The sequence below is a fragment of the Dermacentor variabilis genome, chromosome 6, assembly GCF_050947875.1.
Source record: "Dermacentor variabilis isolate Ectoservices chromosome 6, ASM5094787v1, whole genome shotgun sequence".
In the NCBI taxonomy this organism is placed as follows: Eukaryota; Metazoa; Arthropoda; class Arachnida; order Ixodida; family Ixodidae; genus Dermacentor; species Dermacentor variabilis.
Window position 1 is genome coordinate 74,977,346 of NC_134573.1, and position 17,575 is coordinate 74,994,920.

Genomic DNA, 17,575 nt, shown 5'->3' on the forward strand with positions numbered 1-17,575 from the left:
AAGAAGGAAAGTAGAAATAACAAGCTATTCCATATGTGAAATTATAGAATGTGGGGAACACCAGATATATATATATATATATATATATATATATATATATATAAAATATGCTCACAAAACCTATAGAAAGTATTGCTGCCTGCAGTAACCGTGCGACACATTTTTTGTCCATATAAGTTATCTGTCAGTACTGGAGTATGTATTGTGACGACTTCTAAACGGTGTGACATTACAAGCAAGCCACAAAGTACAAAGGGCAATTTGCTACTTGATAACATGAGCAAGGCTTAAAATGTTCATGCAAGAAAACTTGACATTGTGTACAAGCGACCACAAAGGAGTGCGACTACATAATCTACCTAGCTGACCATAATTTTTATGTTCGAAATTACTTCAAACTGTTCTTTGAATCAATACAAAAAACTGATGTTCTACCGAGGAAAATGTATTGAACTAGGGATTCAACTGGCATAAACAAGGATCAACAGGTTTCAATTGTAAACCAACTGGTCCCAGTTAGAAATTAAGTAAGCAACAACTGGCTCCAATTACAGGTCAGTTAGGCAACAACTGGTTCCACCTGGGTTTGATCCAAAGCCCTAAACTGTTGTACTGGAAGCAATTGATATCACCTGGGTAAACCTTGGTTTAGAACCTGGACCAGTTGTATTAGTAGCAACTGGTACCAGTTGGGATTCATGTGAAATATTGACCAGTAGTACTGGCTGTGCAACAGTTTAAGAAAAATACAAAGAAAAGATAAATACACCATTTCTCACTTAATCTTTGTCACCTTATTTATTTGCTTCAAACCTAAGTGCTACCCTCCCGTTATGTCATAATAGGTAAAGATTAAAAAAAATTTCTCTAAAGGCTGCATGAGTACATTTAATAACAATTGCACCGACAAAGTATGGCATTGTGAAGCGACACAATAAACAGTTGGCATAAGATTTTTTTAGGCTTTATTAAAAAAAAAACAGATCTTCGGCCACAGTCTTCAAGACCGCAAAGGCCAAATAAAACAAGCGGAAAAAACCGCGAGTCCCAGGGCACGCCGCTTGCAAGTGCTCCAAACAAACAGCATGCAAAGCACTGGGCCATAAAGAGAAGTGGCGGCAACAAGGATGAACATCAAACATTGGTCAGGAAAACAATAAATGCAAGAAACTGAAAGCATTCTGCCAAATGTTCTTACACACAACATTGGCTTGAAAAACAAGGCGCAAGTGAAGCTCTCACTCCAGCAGAGTCCTGCAATAGAGAGCTTCAGAAATCGTGGATGCAAGTGGCTCAGCATAATAGGCAAGTAGGGTTGGCAATGCTGCTGTCTGGATGTTAAGACTACAGCCCATAATTCAAACTTTTGTATGCAGTGTTCATTTGTAAGCAGGGCACCCCCTATGCACCAACTTTTTTCTAAAATTCCCATGGTAGTGCTTTGCATTGTAATCAAGCACTAGAGCATCTGAGTTTTGAAAATGCAATATGTCTATGCTGAACAATGCACAACAAATGACAGAAGTAATAATGAAACTCAAAGCTATGAGAATGCGTGCCAACATAATTTTAACTCCATGGTGTTGTGTCTTTGTCTCTGTAGCAAAGATCATTCATAATATTATTAGGCTGCGACGTGAATTTTTTTCATCGTTAAAGAATTGCAGGACATCTGTCCTTTCTTTACTCTCAACTAGTGTTGACTTCACATCCTTTAACCATAGAGAATTGACTGAATTGCCAAAACTAAACAGCAGATGTTCTCTACAGCCACATCCCAAGCAGCAGAGAGCAGTTTACTTGAAGCAGGTACAAAAAGAGATTCAGGAGACTGCAACACGAACATAACACTTGCGTTCAGGGCAATTAAAACAAGCCTCTTACAATACTATTACAAATTTTTTAGTTGTGAACTCAAAGCACACATTCAGGGCGGATATGAAATCAAAGAACACCTCATGAGTGCTGGATTGTGCATCATGTAGAAACACATGCTACTATGTCATCAAATGTGATGTGCAACTTGTTCACAGGGTCCAATTATTTAAGGCGGGCTGTAGCTAAACTACGCTGCCCGATGTTCAAGAAAAGGCAAACTGCCGTCTTTTTCTACAATTCCTACCCATATGAATTCTGCTAACAGATGGCAATCATAACGACAAACGCAGGTGCATAGTTAGAAAAGTGTAGACATGTACCCATACAAACAGTTCCTACAAGTAATTTTAATGAATGCAGGATTGTGGGAATCATCTCCTTGTACATGAATTGATACTTTGCAAGTTCCACATCAGACAAATACAAGCTTGCCAACAACAGCAAGAAGCACTTGATGCGAGATCTCCGCTTTCATAGTACACAATGGCCATGCAATTTTTGAATCGGCTAAATGCATCACATCTGCTTGCTCGGTAACAACTCGGCAAGGCAAAATGAAGGGCTGCACCCCTTGGCACATACTTGAACTTCTGGGTTATGCACACCATGCGAAACATCCTAATAAAACACTGCTCTTGGCTTCAGTTCAAACTGTCACCCGAAATTCTCAGCTCTGCCCATGAACATGCTTGCAATTCACATTTGAACAAGTGTTCTATTAACGCTAGAAAATGTCCCAGAAAGGTGTTAAAACAGGAGTTAAGCTAAACATGACAAAGAGAAAAAAAAGAAAAAAATATAACATCAGAAGTTCAGAGATGAGAAGCTTGGAAACACCGTCTACATAACAGAGGAAATTCAAGGCAAACTGCAAAATATGCTTGGCTGGTCCTTGCAATTTAAGAATGGCCCAAAAAAAGATCTTTTGATCATATCGTCGTTACTCCACACACGAACAAACATCCTGAAGCATACTCAATCACAACAGCAATACTAAAGGAGCATAACTTGCACAGAAATATCATTTCTATTAAATGTGTAACACAGAGAACAGCCACATCAGCTCAACATGAAAAAAATATTACTAACTATTTAGTATTGCAAATGCGAAATACATAAATTATTATTTTTTTGTTCTTTTGTTTTTTTCAGTGAGTAACAGGAATCTGTAACAAAATGATACTGTAATGGTCCACGCAAAGTTAACACAACATGGAATAAACCCAATATTACTGCAGGGTGCCCTTAACATTATCCAAAAGTTGCTTACATGACAAGCTACGCAGATATCTATGCATTAGCAATTCTTTCCAGGCCTTTACATATAATCTCAGCTGATATATTGGCAAAACACTAATTGAACGTACTATATATGCCTTACTTTTCTTTTGAAGATTGCAACAAGCCACACAAAGCTATACAGGAAATGATGCTTTCGCTTGACCAACAGCAGCAACACTTTCAACCCAAGCAATCTTTCCAGCAATTTGATTTGAACCATCAGCTAGCACGGGAGAATTTACATTTACGTCCTTGAAGCACTTCCACAAGTGGCTATCGTGAGAAAGTGTCGTCTTGGGCCTGGCCATAGTGGAGACCTGCATGTCAGGCATTGAAGATTGTTGCACGTTTATTCAACAAGAGTTGACTGTATCCGACACCTTACGGAGAAACAGGTTCTTAAGTGCATAGAACTTGCATCATTATTATACGAATCATTCGCTCCACTGCCATCATCACCCTTTCCCCTGTATTTTCCCTTTCTTTTCTCCCTCAGTCAGGCAACTTTCCCATTTTCTTCTGTATAAAAACCCTCTCTGTCTCCCTTTGAACTCTAGAAAAAAGGACACCTCATTAAAGTTTCAAGGAAGGCTAGAATTGGAGCCTAAACATAATGAACAATCATGCTGTCGCATTTTTTTTTTTCAGCAGTACTAAATTTCTTGTAACTCTCCAAAAGAGCGGACCAAAAGCAACTACATTCGCTGACCCAGCGTGCCAATGCCGAGGGCACAAGATGGTGACATTTCCAGATGGCCAGTCCCTGACAGCCATCATCACTCAGCATTTGCACAGCACTGGCAGCACAGGGAAAAGCAAAAGAAATGGACGATGCAAAAGCTCGCGCTGGGTTGCAGCTTGGACTGGATTGCACTATTGTTTACCAACAAGCCGGTTTTTGATGCCACGACAACCACTCTACAGTCACATGCATTTCCACCACACCAAACAAGCTTTCACGATACAGGCTTTCTCCAAAGAAGTCATTTTCTCCATTTCACAGCAAACAGTTCAGCCACTGTGGTTCCAACAACACTGCACACGTAAACGTGCCAGAAAACAAGCATCAACCCGAACACAAACATCCCCGACATTCACCAGTGTCGACACAGCACAGCACGAGTGGCTGAAGCCAAAAATATTTGCTCATTCCACGTGCAGCACACACATAGACGTGCCCGTAATGTGAGCGGAACCAGCATATTCCTCTCAACACCACTTCAGCCTACTTCTTTTTTCCATCCAGGAGGAACAGTCTGCAAACCGAGACAGTAAGAATTCACTGCCATCTTGACTGGGCACGCGTATGACACCAAAGAGCAATGGTTAAGTACGCTCATGCTGGTGATGCACTCTTTCAAGACTCTATATTTAATTATCAGGAAAAAAAGGTTTGTAACTAATATAGAGAACATTGGCAAGGTTTCTCTTTCTTTAATTTAATACCCAGTACATTAGGGTTTCAGAGGATTCTTCTGTGCATGCATCATTTTGTAATGTATTCCTTGTGTAATGATAAACTATTATTAACTAGTCGCAGGCAGGTTATGTGAAACTCTATGATGTAAAGTGTGGAAACTTCAGCGTGTTTTTGCCATCTGTATTTCTACTTTGTCTCATTTATGGCCAACCAAGACCTTTCTTCGCGATTATGGTGTACCAGAAGCATAAATTAGCAGTTGAGCGTAACTCTGTAGCACTATTCAGTGTCCCTAAATGTGCACCGACGCACTCGTCTATGCCACATTTCGACTCCTTTGCCATAAAAAATGCGATGAGCTACACATCCTTCTATATAACTCTGCACAAACAGGTTGCAAGGCACACAGACACACAACATCGCAACATACAATAGTGTTGCACTCGCCCTAGACGGTATCAGACATCCTATTTTGGTGTCTAGCATCACTTGGACCTGGCTTGTGCCAGGTGTTAAATAATGAAAAATAGTATTTCTTGGCAAGATAAAATTAACTAACACCGCTTCATGTCATCACACGGGGTGCAAATATAGTGTTTTAACATCCTGTGTCTATCGTCCATGTGATTCTCTCATAAGAAAACTGCATTAAAGTGTACAGACTACCACTGGCGAAAATGCTGCAATCGTTGGCAGGCATTCAGCACAAGTTAGGACCAGCAATTATACTAAGCCAGTGTGGCATAGAAATGCAATTACAATAGGTGACAGCGCTCTACCCTTACTGCAACCTACATGCTATGTACCGTCCTTTGCAAAAGTTTAAAGGGTGAGGGAGCAGTAAGGACCTAACTTCTTTGAAGCCAAGGTGCATGCAGTGGAATGTAGAGGCGCACCATGCGAACTGCAACGCACACATGTAGGAATCATTTGATAAAGCCAAAAGCAAGTTCATTACTTTGCAACTTTCACATAACATTCCATGAAATTGTACGGCCCTCAAGTAGAACCATTAAACTCCGCACCCAATCAAATGACACAAATGGACATCCTTCTGTGTCAAATCACACCCTGCATCATCAACAGCATGCTGGGCAAGCACTTTTGGACATCACAGCCAGATGACAAAAGTTATGTTTGTCTTGAAGAAAGCACATTAGAAGAAGGTAATAGATATATAGCATGAAGTGAGCCATGCACTTTTCGGTGCTTGCATTACAATTCTTTTGCAGACAATCGTAAGAGAACAGCGCTCTGAGCAATGCTCAACCCATCTAGCAAGGAATAAAAGCTCTGTTCTGGAACAAACATTTAGTGCCCGTTCGGATCCCAGACTTTCACCACCCTTGCATTTGACAATGCCCTTGTCTGTAGGACACCTCCCAACAGCTTTGACGCTAGCACAAGGCAAAAAGCCAGGGCCTGCGCCTCCAGTGCATTAAATCTTAATATCAAAACTACTGTTATCTTCAAAATTAATGCAGCATTGAGAGAAGCGCCACATTTTACTTTTGTTCCCCCAGATGCTGCCAACAGTGCATCGAAAGAGTGCTTGATAGCATAATTGCAGCAGAAGAAAACACGGGACATGCACTGAATGTGCTAAAGGAACCGTGCTAGCGTGCTGCTTGTTGTTGCAGGCAACAACATTGACACACAGCAGATACCAAGCTCAAGTCTGTCAGCGCCAACACCATCCATGTCGCCTACTGATAATGGCCAGTGCCATTGGTAAGGACACGTGTACACAACTAGCGAAAATCATCCTCGTTGTGAAGGACGTGGCGCAACGGCTTTGATGATGGCACCTCAATTCGAAACTGAGGAAGTGCCAGCGAGGCAGCATTTGCATGCCTGATTGATAGCACTAATTTTCATCGACATACAGGACACGTTTGCATGCGAGCACTTTAACCTTTGCCTCCGCGTTGCCAGAACTGTCTCGCTTTTGCACTGCCACAACCACCAATAATTAATGCGAACAGACAAACAGTGCTTTGCTATTACGCTGCTGATGGACACAAACTCATTTTCCACACGACTCGGTAAAAACAAAAACACAACCTTGAAAACAACCGGGAGAGAAAAACATGCAGGCCAGTAGCAGATGCATCAACAACTCTATGAGAACCACTTGTCTCTAACACAAAGTAAGAAAACACAACAGCACAGCAAGAAAAATTGCTGCCGAGGCACATACCAACAAAAACATGTTGGAAAGTAAAGACATTTTGTTTACAATAATGTTCTGACTGTTAACCCAGAGCCAGCACTTTTGCCTGGCATGAAGGAATGTGCGAAAGATGTCAATCAATGCCATCTGGTGACAATGCTTTCACAAATACCACATCTTGCTTCCAGTAAGGGCTTGACAGGCTATAGCTGTGCCGAGGAAAGCTTCAGTTTGGCAGTGTCAGGGACACTGGGTGACATGAGGGCTCTGCAAATAAGTGCCGTGTGGGCATTTGTTGCCTTCAGCAAATCTGGACCAACTACTACTTCAACTCTTGGCACAGGCCTTGCTCTTTGCAACATGGCTGAGCCCCCAACCATGTCCCAAGGCACCGCACATAGAACACACGGCAAACATTGCATCAACTGCAAACTGCTAATGATAACAATGATATGCACAACAGTGAAGACATATAATGAAGCCAGCGCTCTCATTACCAACTGTTCGCAGCATCAAAGCTCTGCCAAAATACAATTCATGCACAGTATGGCCCGCTCTTAAGAGGAACGCCTCGCAAGCAATGAAGCCAGGATAACTTCAACATTTTTTTCATCTTGCAAAGAAAGATGGCTGATACAATGCGTCAGGCTTGTATCTATACATGAAACAGTTGTTCACAGCCTTTTATGTCGCATCTGCTAGCTGTAACTGATGGCAGAGCAACTAGTGCGCATTCCCTTTAAGATTGAACCTCACTGTACGACTTCCGCAGTCACTGGAAGCCAAAGCCTCCCAGAGAGAAAGAGGTTGGTACTTGTAACGGAGACAAGAAGAGACTGCACTATGTTAAGAAAGAGAAAAGTAGGACACCTTAGCACTTCCCAATACTCAAAAATGACACAGGTTTTCCCGCTTCTGCCTTTCTTACGCAATTGCGTTACTCACGCTCAAATAAATTTCATGTAGGATGACTGCTTCCCACAGCAGCAAACATACAACAGACTTTCAAACCTCAGACATTTCAAAAGCGAGTGCTATGTACATGCACATGAAGTGCAGGCCTGCTATGACACAAGCCACCAGGAAAATGAGGCACTTTGGACACTGTCCGTATGACCGACAATGGTGGCTAGACCTGGAGAGGCCATCTCAAGGCAGTACCACATCTTTCTTATAGAGTAGTAGTATAAATCTCAGAAAACAACACACACATGCTTGAAATATGCCAAACTGACCAGCCACCCAAATTCAACTGTGCTGCTCACTGCCAAGCTTCTATCAGGACTGGTGTCGAGCCTCCTAGAGCAGCCAAGCATCGATGCTGGTAGCCAAGTTTCCCACCACCAAGCCCTGTCAAGAACTTCAGCTGTACACTGGAAGTGGCAAAATCCAGAGAGTGTTCTATCACGTGAAATTTTTCTTAGGAAGGTTTAGAAATCTCCAAGGTAAAAGCAAATGAAATGTTAAGAGGGTATGTTCCAATTCTGGTCAGTATTGGAGACGGTCTACGTAGATAGCTAATGGGAGAGCTTTGAGCCCAAGTAGTGAAACCGCCTGGAAGACGTCTATGTGACTTGACACTACCTTGCATTGACAAGAAAAAGCTAAGCAAAGTTCATATTATAGCTGTATTTTAACATTGTGTGTTTGAAACTATTAAAAACACACTGTAGCTTACAATAAGTGCACAGGAAAGTGCAACTATGCTTTCCTGTACGCAGACAATCTTCCCATCAGGTTTCCTACTCAGCTGCCATCTTGTTTGGCCAGCAAAGTAGCCTGAATCGTTTCTGATTTCAATGCTGTCTTCACAAAGCTATCTTTTTTGGCGGCTACATCAGAATTGGAGCAAGACTTCAGATGGCCACTGTCTGCTTAGCAGTCTACTTTGCCGTCTACGGCAAGTATTGGAACGCAGTCATGAGGTGGCAGTGTGAGCTGGCCTCTTAACAGCAGAGGCTCTGGAAGAATTCAGGGGAGAAACTGCCTTGATCTGTGAATGCAACATACATTTCTCCCCTGCTTTTTCCCTCATCAGAGCCGAGAAACGATGAGGTGGTTTGAGTAAAAACTGGAAAGGTTGGCGCTGTCTTCTGCAGCCTTCGAGGGAGAACAGCTCAGCTCCAAGCTAAGAGCCCAGGTAGCAATTACATCACAGGCCCCACCTCCTTTCTTATCTCCCCATCTCTTCCTTGCCAGCAGCATGGCCTACTTCTAATGGCAGTTGCGCTTGCCATGCGTTCGAGTTGCTACTGGCTCTATGTGCACTGCGAGCAGGAGCTATGACGTGGCAACTGAGAGCTACGATGTCACCTCTACTGCTGAGAAGACCCTGCCCCTTGCAGTTCTGCTCTTGAAGCAGCACAAATGTTTAGTTCACAAAAGGAAAGTCAGTGCTCCCATTTCTCTCGTGTGCTACTCCCACTGCCCCAGTATTCCTACTCCTGTTCTAATAAATGCCAGGTTAAAACAGGCATGCCTGCCGAAACAACAAGGGCTCATTCTAGTGGGTGGTACAAAGTTCAGTGAACCCGTTAACAGCGTCCACTGCTATTGGTGCAAACAAAAAAGACAGTTGATATCAACAGTACGTCCACGCAGCATATGTGTTTTCGTCCTTGCCATCCTTTCCCTTGCACCGCAACCACTCACCTCAATTCTGTTAGCTGAAATAACTTCCAAGCCCCTCAAGGGACCTCCGACGGCCCAGAAGCTTGAAAACCATCAGCCTAGAATAGCGCTAACGCACAAAAAACAAACTTGGCAAGCTGGTCAATGTGGCACATTTCTCAATACACACACCGGCATGGTGTTAGCTTCACACACACGATGGCAACCACCCCTCCCCCCAACTGGGGCACCCCACTTATTTCTTGGCCTCACACAACATCGTCCATCAGCTTCACTCAAGGTAGAACAACAGAAGGCCGCACACCTTCCCTAAGCATCTACACAACATTTCCGAACACTGCAGTCTCCGTCAGAGATCCTGCTGCTCGCTGTCAATTCATCCAGACACCGATCTGACATGGCAGGTAATGGCAAGCACCGGTGGTAACCTGCTGCACACTAGTGTTGCACCAGTGTTGCACAGAGGTCGGATCAGTGCTGCAGTGCCATTGTGTGGCTCCGGTTCAGAGCGACAAGAGGTCATCCTCACGGTCTAGCAGACCTGCCTCGCGACTGCATGCGCCTGAGGCCACGAATTGCCGCAGCTCCTCTTCCTCCTGAGGCTTCAGGCCGCTTGAGAAAAGTGGCGGGCTCGCGCCTAAACGCCCAAAGGCGGCCTCCATTTCCTGCAAGCCAGAAGGAAAATAGAGTCTCAATTTCGGAAGAAAGACTAGACTGTGCTCGGCATCACAGAGGTTTATGCAATTACAGAAGGAAGCCTGGCAGAGCAATCGTAGAACCAGTGAACCACACCGATCATTATTAAACTTGTCCAGATATTGCAGTGTAAACTCGGCACTATGAAAAGGAATATAAAGGTGGAAAAAAAACAAAGTAAAATTTACCTTCAAAGGCCCACAGAATTATGCACATTTGTTAGTTTGTTTTAGCAAGCATGAACTTGAGCCCAACAAATAAAATTAACCTTTCTTTTCCTTTAAGCAAAGAGCAACTCGCTTTGCAACAAACTGCTCAAGCACATGCCGGTCAGCCCAGTGCAGTGGTAGGAGGCCATACAATGACCATGTCCCCAAAGCAGGGAGACCCTCTCTCCCCTCTTGTCCCATCAAGCGATGAATGGACCAAGCTTTCGGCAGCAAAGGCGCGCGCGTGCGTGCGTGCATGTGCGTGTGTGTGTGTGTGTACACGGCAGCGGTGTCTGGTACCATGAGACAGCCACATCAAGTTCCAATGATGTGAACAGTCTCCTGCTTCATGTCCAAATTGCCCTGCACTTGGCACGTCTTTTGAACTGGTCACATTTAAAGGTATTATTTTTGCTCTCTCAGAGGCTCCATGGCGTGATTTCTAGGTCAACCGCTATCCAATAAGAGAAATAAAAACAAGACAAAATTTTTTGTTTGTAATTCCTAACTCTTTTCCTTGGTAACGATGGTTTCAAACACTGTTTTTAAGACCTTCCGCACTGCTCACAGACATACTATGCCATCTGATGTATAGTAGAACTAAAGTTTTGTTTCTTATTATTTCCTGCTTGGTGACAGTATTAAAATAGACTTCAAAGATGCGAGTGCAATCATCAGGGTTACAAGTGAAAATGGCCCCCTCCGGAAGCAGCTGAAACATTGCTGATCTTGCGATTCTGCTGTGCCTGCGGTTGACATTATTGATGGCTCAAGCAACAGCAAGTTGGGGGAAGCTGTCTTTGTCTTCGACCTGTTCTGAGAGTGACGGCAACAGAAACCAACCCAGAACTTGAGCATGCATTGGTAGTTTGTGCTCCTCCACCAACTGAAGCCATCAAGCTTGTGGGGATGAATGACTCTCACGCGTCCCCTGATCTGTTGTTTCCCCGCATAGCTCCCGTATCCTGTAATCTGGCTTCCCCGCGTGGCCTGGTGCCCGCGGCAGTCGCTGTGGTTGAAGCGCATTGCGAGAGATGGCACGAGTGTGGTTCTGCTAGCACCTCCTAACGGCAGGGTTACTTAGGCACAAAAAGGAGAAGGCTCTTCTTTGGCTCGGGGACAGCAAGCGGCGCAGACGTCCCGTACATGCGTCGATCCATGCTTCTGCGAGACCGTCTCGCGAGGCCTCGTTCGAACATGCTACCGTTCGCGTGACTATACGCGTGAACGACCATGCGTTGGTGTCCAGCATGGGGCGAACATATTTGCTCGTTATCCAGTCGCGGTGAGTCGGACCTCTGCGATTTGTCTCACACCTATCAGTATGTTTTGTGGATAGCAACTCGGCTAGCAGGCATTAGTCTATGAAAGGTGCAATAAATGTCCTTGTGATTGTTTGCACTGTGTTGTCATTAGTTTGTCCCAAGAGCACGGTTGAGAACCCTACAAGCTAAGATGGAGACATACCTAAACTGTCAAAAATGTCGAAACAGAAGAAACGCAGCAGAAAACAATAGTTTACTGCAAGACTTGTCGAGTTCCCAATGTTTCACAACGTGGAGCTGCTTTGCTGCATGGCACGCCCAACTGTAGGGATTCCTGTTTAATTTTTGTAGCGCATGTAGTTTTAAAGGAAAATTATTAATTTTTTTGCAGATAGTTGCTATTAGGTAGCAAAGCACTGTATATTTCAAAAAATACAATTTACCATTTTTTTCTTTTACATACAAGGCTATCTTTACTATTTGTGTTCAATTTTATTCTAAAATCTTGTTAATTTATATTCTTTTGATGACATAAATAGCATTAATAAATGTTGTATCCTTGAGAAGAGCATTCATTCTGCTTTGCTTTCATTGATTGCATAAAATTTTTAGTGCAATTGTTTCTTCAGAAAAAAGTAAAAATATATATATCACAACCTACAAAAACAATGATCAGTTTCTCCACAGTACGGAAACAGTTAAAAAAGAAAGAAACTGTAATGCACAACTTTAACAGAAAACAGCTTTGCAAGCTTGTCAATGTAGCTCGGCAGGGATACTTGATTGGCATAGCTGGCAACTTATTGCACTGAGCAGTGCAAGAAAGCAGACAAGAACGAGGACAAGGACTCATTCGTGTTTACTCATCCACCACACCGTTTGAAGGCTGTCAGTGTGTCAGGCTGGCTAGCCACCCGCCCTGCTAGGCACCCAAGTGACTGGAAAGTGCAGAACAACGCAGACTGCACGCACAGTGTCTGAGGAGAGGTCGATGAGCGGTGTCACACGACCTTCTTCCTTCTTTTCAGCCTCCTTGTTGCCGTTGGCCTCCAGCTGGTTGTCCTGCTGACCGTCACCGTCCTGCAAGAGATGGTACCCCAGCTGCTTAGCGAGGCTACAAAGCAATGCAACATTTCGTGGGCAACAGGCCGTTGCTACAGAAGCGAGAATCTGCAGCCAACTGGTTGTTGTCGCAAGATCTCACTGTCCAAGTCCTCCTGAACATACTTTTCAACCTTCAGTTTTCTGGCAACATTCTTATGTCTGATCAATATTATTTGCTTCTCCATCTGTGTGAAACTACACTGAAGCGACGGTCTGATCAAATATCATGTCAATATAATTTAACACGCTTGATTGACTATAGTACAACTCCATTGTTCTTGTTCCTTATGGCTAGCCTGGTAAAAGCATCTTACATTGTACCTAGAACGACATTCCAGATGTCCTTAACATTAACAGAAAACTTCGTGTTTACCCTTGCATTGTTTTTGGCTCAAACTTTTCAGCAAGCATTTTTTTTTCGTTATCGTTCCGCAAATCACTTGGATAGTTGTTTGCCCGGTTTGTCCAGATTTAGTGAGCAACATATGGTGAAATCGCTCCATGTCCCTGCAGCAGCTCGCTTCTCCGAAGGCAAGGGGCCACAGGCAACAGTAGTTTTCCGTGTGTACTGAGCGAACAAGGCAAGCAAACATGTTTTGCCGACCACTGGGGACCAAGAAAATGTTATCTCACCACAAAACTTCAATGAACACAAAGGAGCAGTTAACAAAAATTCATTTAGAATTGAAAGAATAAAAACCGGGGTTCCTGTACAATACTGTGAGGAGCAGCAACATGTGACATGATAACACTGCTACAGTGGAACCCCACTGATACATTTTTAAAGGGACCGTGAAAAAAGAAAAAAGATGCCAGCCGGGAAAACATAATCGTGAGGAAGGGCGCAAATCGCCACAGCACGACGTCAGAAACAGTGAGTAGCAGCCAGTACAGTAAGATGCCTCGGCGCTCGTGCTGCGACCAGGAACGGCAGATGCACGTGTGTATAATCAAGGGACACATACAGCGTTCCGTGACAGTGGCTCCTGCTGCAATATTTTGTGTATGCTTCACCGCATAACACAGTTCGACTGCGTCCTGGAGCTGACTAAACAGAATTGGCAATTGTGATAGCAAATAAGACCCTTGCAGGCCCCAGCGTAAATGTAGCCCTGTAATCGACAGAATCGGCCCAGTGTGCGCGGTTCCTGGTAGGTTTTAATCAATGCACACTTTTTCGGATGCTTCCCCCAACTGCTCTGTGCATGCTTTCTCCCAATGTTTGTGCAGCGCCTGGCTTGTGCAACTATGTTCATTTATTGCAAACTTTGGCTGCTTGTTGCAATGAATTGGTTGCTTGTTGCAGCGAATTGGCTACCTGTTGCAGCATGCGAGAGTCAATTTCTCCCTGCACCATTACATTTACGTGGTGGCCACTTTCAGATGCAACGCAAGATGCGAGAACATTACACAATGGCACTGCATCAAATGGGTACATAATACGTAAGAGTCAATGGGATTCAGGTCGGGACCACGAACACGACATACCAGCTGGGTAAATGCAACAGTGAGGAATGTATCAACGCGGTTCTACTGTGTATTAGTGAAAGATTAGTGCAAGATTAGATGGAGCAACGAAGACAAATTCGAAAAGAATGCACCCGTGCCAACCTGCTCTCAACACGCCTCCGCATGGGTAAGGGATGGAGGGATCTGTCCAACAGCATGCAGCCACCAGTGCTACTGAACTCGGGAGGTTAGGTGACAGATGCGAAATGTGAGCCACAAGTCGTCAGATTTAGCTGAAAAGTCATTACACATGTATAACCACCATTTTTCATTGATTCAACTCCTCAAAGTTTTGTTCATAGTGGCTCTAATGACGTAACAAAATAACGGCGAGAAGTTGATAAATGCCCAGCAAGAGAATGTGCATGCAATCTTGCGGAGCAAGCAAAACAAGTTTGCCTGCACAATGCTACATCATACCTGCGAGACTGTTGCAGCTTGTCGCGAACCTTGCCAGGCTTGGTAGGCCACCTAGTGGTTCAAAAAGAAAAAGACCCATCACTGTTAACAGTTCTACAGTAAGTGGGTGCACATAATGTGAGGCACGACAAAGATGAGCACAAGCCTTCATACATAATACAGTTGAGACTCCTTACAACAAGCACAGATATATACGACACTGAGAAATTGTGGGGTTTAATGTGTCGGAGCTGTGCAGTGGGCTATGTATGAGGCACACAATGGTGGAGGGTTAGGAATTAATTTCGACCCCTCAAGGATTCTTAACATGCATCCAAGGCTCGGTATCCAAGCTTTCTTGCATTCCATCCCGCATTGTAATGCAGTGGCTGGGATGAGGTCGTGGGCCCACAACCTCATGCTTGGGAACAGAGCCACCGCAGCGGGTGCTTGCTAAGCTTTGTACAGTGAACACACTTGGGTGCACAATGGATATGTCCAATTCTATAGTACTGCAGCACACTTAATTGTGTTGGACACTGCAGTTGCACATAAATTTCTGTGCAGTATTTTGATTACATTTAAAAAGATAATATTTATAACTACATACTGTATCTATAGTTACAGCCCCTCTTCATGAGTGCCCTAACTACTATTTTCTTTCGTCTATTTTACTGTGAATTTCCTCTCCCCTATCTATCCCCTTAGCCCATGGCCGCACGACAGTGGCATCCACTGGGAAGCGAGATAGGTAGTTACAGTGCCTGTGACCCTTCATTTCCTTCCCCCTTTTTTAATACAATAAAGTCTACTACTACTACTACTACTACTACTACTACTACTACTACTACTACTACTACTACTACTACTACTACTACTACTACAGCACTGGATGCATGTGACAGGCTTCTCTGGGGTACACAAGAATCGGTGATGGTAGCTTGTTGCATCAGCTTCTGCTTACCCGGAGGTAACAGCTCATGTTCCCCCAGCGAGCAATGTTGGCCATGAGGGCGTACAACAGTTTCAACGAAGTAGTTTCGACTCCCCTTCAACTTTATTATAGTGAGACTTTATTGCAACTGCATAAGCACAGGAATAAGCAATGAGGACATGCTATAGCTGAAGATAACTTGTTCTTGGGTTGGTTAGTCGATACTTGACAAAGTATCCTACAGGATGTTTCACTTAACTTGAGTGAATCAAGGATTTTTAAAAAGTGGTTAGCTGCAGCTGAATGAAACCAGTGGCATATGGTTTGCCATTGTGTGGCACTCCTTAGGGTATATTTTATATCGTGCTTAATTAGTTAATTAACTAAGATCAATTATGCAAATCTGTTAATATTCACTTTAGGGCCCAGTGCGTTTTGTTACATTGTAGAGTACATTCGAAAACAACTAATCCAATTTTTTATGGCAAAGTAAGCGCTGCATGGTGTTTTTTTCCCGGCATTAAACCCTTTCAGGGTCAATGACGTAAATATACAGAGCCACGATCAAGCCCAAAATGGTCGATGCCGTATATTTACGGTGCCGTCTGTACATTTAAAAAGCGCACCTATTTTTTAAATTTCTTTTCAGGCATGTGCTGCCACTGTGTGGGAATACAGGGAATGTTTTTCTCGCGCCTCCCTCTCTTGGTTTTCGTTGCATGGTTTGTTTTAGAGCTAGTTTGCTCCGGCGGCTTCTATATACTACTGCTCGGCCGTTGGCACGCGCAGGCAGGCAGCAGCAGTTTGGGTTTTGTTCCGCAGACGGTTTCGGCTTCTTGCACTCGCAAAACTGATGGCTATCTTGTTACTAATCACTCAAAGGGCGACTGCCTGTTTCCCGTTCGTTTAGTGCTCGCAGGAGTGCGCATAGGAAGGATGCTGCCATGCAAGCGTTTCCTTTGTTTTGTTTTTTTTTTTTTCTTATTTGGAGACGCGCGAAAACTAGTTGCCTCTGGTTGGTGATAAGATGAAGATAAACGAAAGTTTGTCACACATTTTGCTTTTTTTGACGAGCACACAACCACACAGTTTTCTCGAGTCCGTTGGCCTACGCAGTTCGATTACGCTATGGACATAAATATTAGCTTAAGAGCAGGAACATTCGAGAGTTGCAAAGTGTGCTCGTGTGCGCATTTTCAAAGCTTCGAACTATGGATATAACAACGCATCAAATTTTAAATTCTTATAAGTTTATTTCCGTTTTTTATTGTTGTTATTCATGAATAAAGAGTACATATATACCAATGCAAAATATTTTTTCTCACTTTACGGACACCCTAGAAAAATTACGGTAATTTTTTTTCGAAATAGGTCCCTCAGAAGAATTGAAATGTGCAACAAAACAATTGACCCTGGGCGGTCGCATACGGCGAAAAATGATCGACCCTGAAAGGGTTAAAGAAAGCCTGCAAAATATGAAATAAAACCACGTGACTGGGCTCGTGCGCTATCCTGCTGCAGCGCTCTCAACCGCGCTTCGTGCAAAAGAACCGTGCGCATGGTCCATCGAGAAGTGAGCGGCCGGGGCTCTAGGCATCGGCAGAGTCCTTCCATGTTTTTCTGGTCACGAAACTCCACCGTCACGCTATGGGAGAGGGTCATATGCTGCCCGAAAGTGACGCGGCGCGGCGCCAGTGCGAAGCGAGCTGAGTGATCGGGTGCATTCTGTACATGTGCCGCGCTATTTTTCGAGTGCTGGGCTGTTTAGTTGAAGTGATGGGGTGGGACAACGATGCCGAACACGTGTTGCAAGTAACCGCTGAAGAAGTAGAATGGTGGTATCTCTAACAAGCCATTTAAAAAAAAAAATTGCTGTATTTGTGATGTGGCTACTTGCGTTCGTTTGAGAGTTGTTTTGCCAAGTGTTATGAAATGCTTATGCTTTACACTTTCTTGCTTATAGAAACAATCGATTATGCATTCTGTATTTATTGCTGTTCGTTTGCTGGTGTTTGTTTCCTGCACCCCAATGCATATCTCTCACGTTTGATGTTATTCCTTTATGCTTATTATATC

General features: G+C 43.7%; 1 protein-coding gene across 1 annotated transcript in view; it reads right to left on the reverse strand.

Moving 5' to 3' along the window:
* Nucleotides 1-948: 948 nt before the first annotated feature.
* Nucleotides 949-17,575, reverse strand: part of LOC142584871 (low density lipoprotein receptor adapter protein 1-B-like) — a 39,930-nt gene continuing 23,303 nt past the window's right edge. The window contains exons 5-7 of the mRNA XM_075695185.1: nucleotides 14,587-14,637; nucleotides 12,526-12,633; nucleotides 949-10,048 (exon numbers count right to left, since the gene is read on the reverse strand). Coding sequence (XP_075551300.1) covers nucleotides 9,887-10,048; nucleotides 12,526-12,633; nucleotides 14,587-14,637 — 321 coding nt within the window. The 3' untranslated portion in view covers nucleotides 949-9,886. The remainder of the gene's footprint in view (nucleotides 10,049-12,525; nucleotides 12,634-14,586; nucleotides 14,638-17,575) is intronic.